Below are 13,037 nucleotides of genomic sequence, written 5' to 3'. Positions count from 1 at the left end.
AAACTGGAGATTTCTGCTATTGCAGTTCATTCAAATTTTATTGCTCTTATTGTTCCGATTAATGTACAGTACCTGTAAATGACTCTGCCGTTTCATTAAGTCACTTTTCTTGATATTGTAGATTGAGTTATACACATTCAAGAAAATCATGTATCGGTGTGGAGTAGCTCCATATATTTTGCAAGACTCATGAATCATCAGGAAAGATTTTGTTAGATCAGCATCACCTGCAAATGGAAGCACAGCATCAGCAAGTAGTAAAATTTGCATTTAGATGATATGCACCAGATTATAGATCTTTTTAGATAGTGAAACTATGCATTGTGGCCTTCTTGAATCAAGTAATTTATATAAAACAACCATTGGCAATAAGTTTTAACAACCATGATATACAAGTGTATCTCTTTTTGATAGCACATTTGTGTGTTTTAAGAAATATATTGTTATTGAAATAGGTTTAAATCAATACTGGATTTGAATTATTGCACACCTTTATATAGAAAAAACTCATGTCACATATCATGCAATCTGAAACCAATCTGCATTCATCCATACATCACTGAAACTAATTTTCTGAGATCTGTTATGTTCAAGCTTCCACCTAATGTTTGGTTCATATATACCAGTCGTGGTTGAAGAATACCCACAGAGGCAAACTCAGAGCATTAGATGACTGTAGTTTCACAAACATTCAGGTTTTTCTGCCAGAATACATTTGGTCTAAGCTACCAAGATTTTCAATGTTATTTCCTAAAATATCCAAATGCAAATTCCAAGCTGCATAGCTCAAACGCTACTGCCCAGCTTGAGATCACTCCAACCACTGTGCTAGATTAGCAAGATATATCAAAACAAGAGAGTCTGACGAGGTCACTCAGGAAAGTTCTTATGAAATATTGATAATGAGAAAAAAACACCAATAACACTGAATCTAGTTAGAATTTGACAAGATTTCTGAAACAGATCACTTCATCAATGACTGCAAAACTATTTTATATATATCAAGTGAGACTTGACATTACTCAACAATCCTCTTAATTATAACAACAATACACCATAACCTCCATTTTATTACATTACGTTACATGAACATCCAATAAACTAATTAAATCCATTGAACTGTTACATTTCCAAGATATTTCCTGCCTCTGTGCATAAGCTGGGAGTACACAACAGATAAATATTCTACACATGCAGGGTATTACAAATTCTCAATGGAAAATTAATTTTACTCTTGCAATTCTGAATATATTTAAATTGTTACGATGACCATCGGGACCAATAACTTTCAAAAAGATATCTGGATTACAATAACTGACTGTAAAGATCACAGCACACGATTAAGTATTTTACTGTAGTGAAAACAATATCGACCAAAAATTATTTTTGCAGGTAAAATATATTCTAAAGTTTCTCCATTTAACTTTTAAAATAACTGAAAATCGCCATGCTACAATTACACTTCACGGTCCCCTAGCTGCATCTTTCTGCCTCTGTTTCCTGCCTAGGTTTATGGTTATCTTAACAAAATCTTCAATCTAATAACGCAACAGTTTTGCTTTCCCAAAGCTCAATTCTATAATAATGTGAATTAAAAGGCTTTGTATCCAGGTAGAAGTGCTAAATCATTATATTGTAGACTCTCCAACTCCATTCTATCTTGGAATTAAACAGACAGTTGAAGCATAACCATTTATAAAACCTAACATTTCTAACATATTATTAGACTTGGAGACCAAATCCTGCACCATTGTCCACGGGTGTGAACATCTAGCACCTTCTCATCAAGTCACAACTTAGGATCCTCCTGTACTCAGAGAAATCAAGGCAACTGGCCTTATTGTCCAGCAGACTGCAGAACAGGTCAATGAGCCTATTCATTACTTCATTTTAACTTAAATCACAAAATCGTCGATGTGTTATGGTACAGGAGACGATAATTTAGGCTATTCTGTCTACATTTAAGAAGTCCTAAAATGTAACAATTTGAAACTTTCACATTAGTAAAAAAATTGTACTAGTTGTAATTTTGTAATTTTGAAAACTCTATGAAAATGATCAGCTCTTCTAAGAAGTGAAAGTTCTAATAAACTACAATGATTCAGGTCACATACCAAGCTTCCAGCATAAACCTGAACTTGATTTGAATATAGTTGTGTACTATTATTACACAGTATTATTTTTGCTTTGAGAAAAAAACATTAATGTTAACTATTGACTCTGAGAAATGACAATAGAACATGAACAGAAGAACTAGGAGCAGGAGTAAGCCATGTGGCCCTTCGAGCCTGCTCTGCCATTCAATAAGATCGTGCTGATCTTTTTATGGCCTCAGCTCTACTTACCCGCCCTCTCACCGTAACTCTTAATTCCTTTATTGTTCAAAAGAAAACTTAGCCTCAAAAACACTTAGTGAAATAATGCCAACTACTGTATTGGGCAGGGAATTCCATAGATTCACAACCCTTTGGGTGAAGAGGTTCCTTCTCAATTCAGTCCTAAATCTGCTCCCCCTAATTTTGAGGCTATGCCCTCTAGTCCTAGTATCATCGGCCAGTGGAAACATCCTCTCTACATCTGTCTTATCTATTCCCTTCATATTTTATACATTTCTATAAGATACCCCTCATTCTCCTAAATTCTAATGCACATAATCCCAATCAGTGTCTCCTCATAAGCCAACCCCGTCAACTCCGGAATCAACTAATGAACCTCCTCTGCATCCCTCCAGTGCCAGTACATCCTTTCTCAAGGACCAAAACTACATGCAGTGCTTAAGGTATGGCCTCACCAGCACCCTATACAGCTGCAATATAATCTTCCTGCTTTTAAACTCAATCCCGTTAGCAATGAAGGATAACATTTCATTTGTCTTCCTAATTACCTGTTGTACCTGCAGACCAACTTTCTGAGATTCATGCACAAGGACACCCAGTATGCTGTAACTTCTTACCATTCAAATAAAAGTCCTTTTTATTGTTACTCCTACCAAAATGTATGACCTCACATTTATTAACATTGTATTCCACCTGTCAGATCTTTGCCCACCCAATTAAAGTTAATGATGGCGACATGCATTTCTTACTGAATAATGAAGCAACAAAGATTAGGTCCGATGGGCCAAAAAAGTGGCAAAGTAAATTACATTCACAGTGGTGGAAGATAATGGATTTGGGGAGGGCAAGCAAAGCAAAAGAATAGACAGTAAATGCTAGGATTCCAAAGTAAAGGAGGATCTAGGAGCATATATCCATAAGCCTCGAGAGCCAGCATAACAGAGGTGAGATGGTTAAAGCGGTTTACAGCTCCGTTTCCTTGATTAGCCAAGCTACAGAATATGAACAGAGAGATTAGGCTTGATCTGTATGAAACACTGGTTAGGCCACAGCTAGACAACTGCGAACTGTGTGTGGCCACATATTACAAGAAGCATATGATCACACCAAAGGATTACAGAGAAGATATACAAGGATGTGGCCATAAAGGTAGACTTTAAATTATGAGGAAAAATTGCTATTCGAAAAGAGGAGTCTTAAGTAGTATTTATTTTCTCTCCTATTAATGTAGGAGAGAAAATGTCTATATGAACTGTCCAATACAATTGTCCTAAGTATAAGAAAAGCTTCAATAAAATGTGCAGTTTTTCAGCTGTACTCAAGTATCATACCATCAATTGTTTATAACTACTGATTTATTGAACGATGAATTAGTAAAGATGTTTTGAAACCAAAATGCATCAATAGCTATATTAATGCATTTATCTTCTGTGTTTGGCCATATCAATCAATTTAATTAAATAACATCATTTATTGTTCCATAATTTTGAAGACTGACAAATAGAACAAAGTATCAATGTCATAAAATATTTCAGGAATGACAGTTGCACTGAGAAATCATGCTAAAATGTTAAGATTTTAATTCAAATATGATGCTACTCCTTCTTTTGTTATAGAATAACACAGTCTTTTCAGTTCTAACGTACTGAAACAGTACAAAACGAAATGATTTTGATAAAACAATACTGCAGAAGCATTCAACCACATTGGTGCAAAGCTGTGATTTTCCATAAATCAGTTCAGTTTAAACAAAAGTGGTGTAAAAAGTTAGGAGCACATGTCTTGATGCAAAAATGCAAGTTTTGAAAGTGAAAGAATCCAATATATACATCACAATGCAACTTGATTGGTGATGAAGGTGTAACAAAGTTGAACTAATTCTATTATTGTTCATCGTTCAATAATTAAGTTATTTAACTGAAGTAAATGGGTTAAGAATTTTATTTATTAAATTTTGAATTCCAGCATCAATCCTAACATTGAAACATGGAATGGATAAATTGGTAAGTTTCAATTCCAGTTCCAGTTTAAGTGCACATAAAATGAAGCATATGAATTATTATTCGGACATAGAGGAACTGCTATGAACATAAACTTAACTTCCAACCCATATCATACATTAGGTTAATAATGAACAGACCAGAAATTGAACTCCGACGTCCTTTTTCTTTCTTCTCAGACACACAGTTCAGTGAAAGTAACATTTCTGGAATCTAGGAAAAAATAAGATTTTTGCAATATAATAATCTTGTAACTATTTTCCCGTAACACATCTTTTTGAAGATATGCATATGCAAGTAAAAGATGAACAAAGACTGTAGATAAAGAACTGGTAACACAGTTATGATGGAATAACCAATTGAATCATCTTATTCACAAAACAGTGACAGCAGGGATAGTTACTGGAATCTAAAACCTTTAATTTAAAAGGACAAGTTGTACCATTAGATCTAATGAAGGCTTTGTAAATTCTTTGCAGACAAAATAACCAATTATACTGTTGAAACAGATTGCTGACATTAATGTATTCTTTATATGAAATGATTTCTGGCAGATAATTTGGAATTTGAGTGATGGTGTAAAATACAATATCTGCACAGTCACCTGCTATTCGCTTCTCCCAATGTCAGTTCCACAACTTAATTCCACTTCCATCTCTACCACTGATGAAATAGCCTTCAGCTGCCTAGATCTGACTTTTTCTAAAACATCAGAGGATTTTCTTTTAAAATTAAGACTGTGTCAAAAGTTAAAGCTTGCATTGCAAACTTTACAAATAAATCAAAGCACAATGTTGCAGTGCAACTTAAGTCTTGCAGTTTCCTGATTGTAAATGAGTGGAAATCTCTAAATGAGTGGAAACTACCAACGGTGATTCATTTGTACTGTGGGCAAAGTCAATTTTCTGGATGAAATCTGTCTTCCGCTTGTTGTTTTCAATATAAGTGCAAATTATTGCAGAAAATTGAATTATGCTTTTCACAAACTGTGTTTAAAATTCCACCATACTCATATTAGTGGGCAATTACTCACTCTGGTCTAATTAAAGTTTTTAAGATGGAACAATAAATGCCAAATTAAGGATCTCATCCTGCTACATGCTCAACATGCAATCTGGCAGGTTTACCCTTCAGGGTTCTGGGGATATCTCTTGTCAGGCCTCCAGTGCCAATTGAAGGACCTTCTTGATACTTTTCCCTTCACAGATTCACATCACTACCCAAAATCCCTAATAGATTCTCCAAACCTCTTCACTGGAATCAGACAAGATCCCAAACGTACTTACAAGTACAGATTCATCGCGGAGTGTCACCTCTTTGGCATACCTGCAATCTCAGCCGTGCCTATTGCTCCAGCTGCCATTACTGGTATGCAGAGACGATGTCTTCCAATTGTCTAGAAGCTCTAATAGGCAAGACTTCCTCCTGGAGACAGATGGAAGTCCAACTGCATACTAATTAAAGGGCCTGAGAAATGAAAGTAGGGCATGCCAGCTAAATGGAGATGGGTTCACCCCTGTCTTTTACACTTGGATGTAGATAGCCTGCACTCAACGTATAATCCAACTCCATCATAATCATGGGATCCAAACGCCGAAATACTAGTTTACAAATACCAGATTTCCAATATAATCAGAATATGATTCTTCCTAATCAGCCATTATAATCAGTGACTCTGGACATTAAACAGAGGGTTTTGTGACACAGTGGTAGTATCCTCTCAGCCAGGAGGCCCTGGGTTCAAATCCCATCTGCTCCAAAGCTGTATAACAACATCTCTGAACAATGTGATTAGAAACTATCTCCAGTTATATTTAACCCATGCCTTAACAATGTCTGTTCTGAACTGTGAAACTAATGCAGCACTTTGCTTTTCTTATCTTACAGGGGCAATTGTTTTTTCTATACTAATAGCCATGTGGAGTCTCTCAACATCTTTTTGTATTTTTACCTTCTGGATTTTTGATTGTGTACTGAAATGAGAAAAAGAAAGATTGTAGAAGGGATTGCTGCACTTGTTGAAAACAATTTACAAGCACTTATAGTGAATGCTATTTACATTGTTGTTTGTTCAACAAGAAAGCCAGTTTACCTTCCTTCACTAATTGCTGGAAATTATTGCTTTTACGCAATAAGTCTGAGAATTTATAAATTGTGAACCAATTGCTTGAACTCCTGTAATCAAGTGAAAGTACCTGGAGGAGGGAGATCGAGAAGCAACAAGTAATTGCAAGCCAAAAGGAGCATCTCAGTGAACTCTGTGGACAGGGACCATTGAGCAGCCTTCCCTGTGTTTCCCTCTAACCATAAAACCCATGATTTCTTATCTATCTGTGTCTGTCTGTCTGTATATGTGCGCATTCAGGAGAGTTGTCGTGCGTTAGACTGTGAACTAATTATATGTCCGAAATTGGAAAAATTCATCAGCTTTGCTGCCAATTTTCACCTTCACCTGGTCTATCTCTGATTCTTCACTTCCTTTCTTTGAAGTCACTGTTTCCATTTCTGAAGATCAGCTGACCACCAATACCTATTACAAGTCCATCAACTCCGACAGTTACCTTGACTCCACTTCCTCTCACGCTGCATGAGGTTTCATTACATTCTCCTAGCTTCACTGCCTGTTGCATCTGTTCTGATGACTCGATTTTCCATCATGCTGCCGGTGAATGACCTCCTTTTTCCTCAAAGGAGAAATCCTCCCGACTGCTGTTGGCAGGCCTTCAACCATGACTGACCCATCTCCTCACTCTGCCCTCACTCCGTCTCAGATCAATGGTAGGCTTTCAACTTGTCTATACTTTCCACCCCATTAGTCTCCACCTTGAAAGGACCATCCATCACCATTTCCGCCACCTCCAGCAGATGTCTCTGTCAAGCACATCTTCCCCTACCCTCCATTGCAGCAGTTCATTGGGTCCATTCCTCCATCACTCCTAACACTTCCTCACTCTCCCATGCAATCACAGGAGGTGTAATCCTTCCTCATTCACCTCATGCCTCCTCACTATCTAAGGCTCTGAACACACCTTTCAGGTGAAAGCATTTCACTTGTACTTATTTCAATCTAGGAGAAAGTGAGGACTGCAGATGCTGGAGATCAGAGCTGAAAAATGTAAAGAAGGGCTTATGCCCGAAACGTCGATTCACCTGCTCCTTTGATGCTGCCTGACCTGCTGCGCTGTTCCAGCAACATATTTTTCAGCTCTTATTTCAATCTACTCTACTGAATTCACTGCTTACAATGCAGTTTCCTTTACATCAATGAGACCAAACTTAAAGCAAGTGACCAATTTGCGGATCACCTCTGCTCTATTTGCAGATCACCTCTGTCTGTCTCCCAGCAGCTTGCTATTTCAATAAACCACCTCACTATCATGCTCACATTTCTTTCCTTGACCTGCTGAAATGTTCCAATAAAGCAGAAAGCAAACTCAAGGTACAACACCCATTTTCAACTTGTGATGGAGGGGGTGCTGGTGTTGGACTGGGATGGACAAAGTTAAAAATCACACAACAGCAGGTTAGAGTCCGAGAGGTTTATTTGAAAGTACAAGTTTTGGAGTGCTGCTCTTTCATCAGATAGCTAGTGGGGCAGAATCACAGGACACAGCATTTATAGTAAAAGATCAAAGTGTCATACAACTGATGTGATGTATTGAACAAACCTAGATTGTTATGTAAAAACAAGGACTGCAGATGCTGGAAACCAAAGTCTAGGTTAGACTGGTGCTGGAAAAGCACAACAGGTCAGGCAGCATCCGAGGAGCAGGAAAATCGATGTTTCGGGCAAAAGCCCTTCATCAGGAATAGAGGCAGGCACCCTGCCTCTATTCCTGATGAAGGGCTCTTGCCTGAAACGTTGATTTTCCTGCTCCTTGGATGCTGCCTGGCCTGCTGTGCTTTTCCAGCACCACTCTAATCTAAACCTAGATTATGTTAAGTCTTTAATCATTTAGAATGGATGCAGGTTTTAATTGATTAATATGTAAATCCCAGAATTTCTTTCAAGTCACAGCCCCGAGATAACTTGAGGTTTTATTAGCATCTTAAAGCAAAAGATGACATCTCAGCTCAGACAAAGCATTAAAGATATAAGGTTAGAGTCTATCTGTACCCCAGAAAGACTCTAATCTTACCTCTACTGACACCTTAGGTTATCTCGGATCTGTGACTTGAAAGAAACTCTGGGATTAAATAGTAATCAATTGAAATATGCATCCCCATTCTAAGTGATTAAAGACTCGACAACAATCTAGGTTTGTTCAATACATCACATCGGTTGTATGACACTTTGAATTTTTACTATAAATTCTGTAGCCTATGATCCTGTCCCATTGGCTAACTGACAAAGGAGCGCCACTCTGAAAGCCCATACTTTCAAATAAACCTGTTGGACTAAAACTTGGTTTTTAAGATTTTCCACTTTAGCACTTTACCGCCTCAAAGTGGTTATCACTGAATTCCATAACTTCATAAACTGACTGCAATATATCTATTCTCCATTTTTCTTAAAACCCTCTCCCCACCTCCCCACTTCTAACACTCCTGCTCACCCACGTTCCACTCCTTCCCACACACACATAGACAAGTCTGGTCTGCATGGTTTACTTTGCTCTCATTAAAGAGGACCCATTCCTTCCATTCACACTTTACACCCATTGTTCATTGTTTTTCTCTTTCACCACCATTAACAACCCTTTAGATTTTTCCACTACACCATCTGCCCTCTTGCTCCTCCTTTGCCTCTGTCAAAAGTACACATTAAAAACCATATTCCAACATCTTTCAGAAGTTACATCAGGCTCAAATACTAATGGTTTCTCTACGTATGCTGCCAGACCTGCTGAGTTACTCCAGCATTCTCTCGGTTTGTTTATTATTTTTTTCTTCATTACAGAACCACAGCAAAGTTCCAGGATTATTTTTTTACCAGAAGTAGCCAAGGAGGTAAGTCCCAAATCAACCTCATTGAGCCCAATGCTGTTAGCACTAATATAATGTATAAAGTAACTGTCAAGCCAGCTGAGCTAACCAGACCCAAAGGCATCAAACATAAATTATTTGATTCTTTTTTCCACATGGATTTACATATTCAGCAAATTAATATGAAAACTGTTCCTAATTATGTTTTCCTCTGAGGATAGAACCCATCTAAAAGGTTCTATCATGCCTTCAAAAGGAATCTTGGGAGACTAACCAGAGCTGGATATTTATAGGAACAGTGTGAATAGTGTTGAGGTTTTCAACTTACTTTCTTCATGCTGCTATTAGACCAGCCTTCCATCCACTGCACAGAACATTTCTTGTAAAAAGCTGGGTTACTTTCACAATTAATTGTAAAATTGGAGTTGGTGCAGTCCATTATAAGAACAACGTGCAAATTCTGCTGTATTCCTATATTTTTAAAAAAAAAGTACTTTCGTTTATTTTCAAATAACATTAATAACAGCAGGAATATTAAATAGAATGATAACTATTATCTCCTAATACTGCATACTTAAAGACAAAACTATTAATAGTTTTTGGGTGACACAGATTGGATGAGTAGGGGATTTTATTCAGTTCCCACTTTACTATCATGAGGTAGAAATTCGATTCAACCAATCATACTTATAGTACTCTAAACGATATTTACTTCTTCTGACTGCAATAAAACTGAATGCAAGAAGTGGTTATTCAGTACAACAAGTGGATAATTTGATACAACGCACTTTGCACCAGCTGTGAAAAAATGTGTACCCCAAAATGGAGTTTGATACTTTGATTTTTATCAACTAAGTGATCACTTATTAAGTTTCAATGCAGTATCAAGACCAAGAATAGTATTCATGTAAAGTAGGGTTACGGAAAGTTGTCATGGCGTCAAAATGCTCCAGTGCAAGTCTGTCCTTAAAATTATACAATAAGCCCTTACTTTCACATTTCTATTATAAATTTGTGTACCCACATCTTGAATGGATATTGTAAGGCTATTACAGTCCCTGACCAGAGCACAACATTTGCATTGCAATCTAGCGAGAAATTATTTACTTTTAAAGTAGGCAAAGAGCGAGATCCAAGGTACTTAGTAAGAAAATAAAGTGAAAAGATTTCAGAGTTCTGAACAAACAATAATACCATGTGCAACCAATTTCTTACACTCAGAATTAGGATATGGTAAAAATGGGTCAGAGATAATGATCAAATATCTTGAGAACATTAAATGACAAATACAATCAAGACAGATCCTTCAGACACTAATGACATGGTGGGTCATCAAATCCCACTAAGTTTCAAAATTATTACAATTCTTCATTTTTGTTAATCAGGCCTTCTATTTCAAGAATGATAGTGGTCATAGATTGCTGGTTTGCTCAGTAAGGTAAAGATAAAGTCACCATAGTCCCACCAGACCATGGGACTACTCTCTCATTAGACAGAAACAATTGGTGATGGTTTAACATGAGGGTCAGCATTCCTCCAGCGAGGGGAGATGTGGAGATGGAGAGTCGGTCATGATAACCTCAGCCACTGCAGGAATTGAACTCACACAGTTACACATTAAAGTGCATTGCAAACCATGCATCCAACCAACTGAGCTAAGTGACCCCCATGTATAAAAGAAAGATAAGTGCAGAACTTAATCACAATGTAAACACGTTGCACTGTAATAACACCTTCCCTTAAGTGTTGATGTTAAATTCCTGATACAGAGGAGCGCCCAACAAACAGTGCTATATGTAGACATTTTTAGCATGTGCAATAGACATGTTTTATTATTAAAATACATCTGCAGCCTTGTGTTGATGTTCAGTAAAAGTACACCATATTAAGCTAAGAAATAATATGATCCATCAAGCCAGGTTTCATTCTGGAATCTGACTTAGTGTCATAGAGTCACAGAGATGTACAGCATGGAAACAGACCCTTCGTCCATGCCAACCAGATATCACAATCTAATCTAGTCCCATTTGCCAGCACTTGGCCCTATTCCTCTAAACCCTTCCTATTCATATACCCATCTAAATGCCTTTTAAACGTTGCAATTATACCAGCCTCCACCACTTCCTCTGGCAGTTCATTCCATACACGCAGCACCCTCTGCATGAAAACGTTGCCCCTTAGGTCCCTTTTAAATCTTTCCATTCTCACCCTAAACCTATGCTTTCTAGTTCTGGACTCCCCCATCCCAGGGAAAGACCTTGTCTATTTACCCTATCCATGCCCCTCATGATTTTGTAAACCTCTACTGTATAAGGTCACCTCTCAGTGTCCAATGCTCCAGGCAAAGCTGTCCCAACCTATTCAGCCTCTTCCTATATCTCTAACCCTCCAACCCTGGCAATATCCTTGTAAATCTTTTCTGAACCCTTTCAAGTTTCCCAGCATCCTTCTGATTAGATTAGATTAGATTAGATTACAGTGTGGAAACAGGCCCTTCGGCCCAACAAGTCCACACCGACCCGCCGAAGCGAAACCCACCCATACCCCTACATTTACCCCTTACCTAACACAACGGGCAATTCACCTGACCCTGCACATCTTTGGACTGTGGGAGGAAACCGGAGCACCCGGAGGAAACCCACGCAGACACGGGGAGAACGTGCAAACTCCACACAGTCAGTCGCCTGAGGCAGGAATTGAACCCAGGTCTCAGGCGCTGTGAGGCAGCAGTGCTAACCACTGTGCCACCGTGCCGCCCCAATCCAAAAGTGGCCTAACCAATGTCTGTACAGCGACAACATGACCTCCCAATCCGATACTCAATGCATTGACCAATAAAGGAAAGCATACCAAACACCTTCTTCACTATCTATCTACCTGTGACTCCACTTTCAAGGAACTATGAATCTGCACTCCAAATTCTCTTTTGTTCAGCAACACTCCCCAGTACCTTATCATTAAGTATATTAGTCCTGCACTGATTTGCTTTCCCAAAATGCAGCACCTCACATTTATCTAAATTAAACTCCATCTGTCACTCCTCAGCTCATTGGCCCATCTGATCAAGATCCTGTTGTAATCTGAGTAACCTTCTTTGCTGCCCACTACACTTCCAATGTTGGTGTCATCTGCAAACATACTTACTATACCTCCTATGTTCACATCTAAATATTTATATAACTAACAAAAAATAGTGGACCCAGCACCCTTCCTTGTGGCACACCACTGGTCACAGGCCTCCAGTCTGAAAAGCAACCTTCCACCACCATCCTGTGTCTTCTATCTTCGAGCCAGTTCTGTATCCAAATGGTAGTTCTCCTTGTATTCCATGAGATCTAATCTTGCTAACCCATCTACCATGAGGAACCTTGTTGAATGCCTTTCTGAAGTCCACATAGATCACATCCACCATTCTGCCCTCATCAATCCTTTTTGTTACTTCATCAAAAAACTCCATAAAGTTTGTCAGACATGACTTCCCACGCACAAAGCCATGCCGACTGTCCCTAATCAGTCCTTGACTTTCCAAATACATGTAAATCCTGTCCCTCAGGATTCGGCCCACCAACGATATTATGCTCGCTGGTCTATACTTCCCTGGCAAGTTCTTACCACCTTTCTTAAATAGTGGTACCACGTTAGCCAACTTCCAGTCTTCCGGCACCTCATCTGTGACTATCGATGGTACAAATACCGCAGCAAGGGGCCGAGCAATCACTTCCGTAGCTTCCCAAAGAGTTCTAAGGAACACCTGATCAGGTCCTGAGGATTTATC

General features: G+C 38.4%; 1 protein-coding gene across 3 annotated transcripts in view; it reads right to left on the bottom strand.

Moving 5' to 3' along the window:
• Window positions 1–13,037, bottom strand: part of dync2h1 (dynein cytoplasmic 2 heavy chain 1) — a 565,214-nt gene that overhangs the window by 338,662 nt on the left and 213,515 nt on the right. For all 3 annotated transcript variants that reach the window (XM_043691805.2, XM_043691808.2, XM_043691806.2), the window contains exons 53-55: window positions 9,591–9,733; window positions 4,477–4,549; window positions 73–227 (exon numbers count right to left, since the gene is read on the bottom strand). In XM_043691805.2, coding sequence (XP_043547740.2) covers window positions 73–227; window positions 4,477–4,549; window positions 9,591–9,733 — 371 coding nt within the window. The remainder of the gene's footprint in view (window positions 1–72; window positions 228–4,476; window positions 4,550–9,590; window positions 9,734–13,037) is intronic.

The sequence above is a fragment of the Chiloscyllium plagiosum genome, unplaced genomic scaffold (assembly GCF_037043375.1).
Source record: "Chiloscyllium plagiosum isolate Xiang-an unplaced genomic scaffold, Cpla_swu_hap1 HiC_scaffold_6, whole genome shotgun sequence".
Classification (NCBI taxonomy): Eukaryota; Metazoa; Chordata; class Chondrichthyes; order Orectolobiformes; family Hemiscylliidae; genus Chiloscyllium; species Chiloscyllium plagiosum.
The sequence above is the reverse complement of the archived record's forward strand: the minus strand, read 5'-3'. Positions and strand labels throughout refer to the sequence as shown.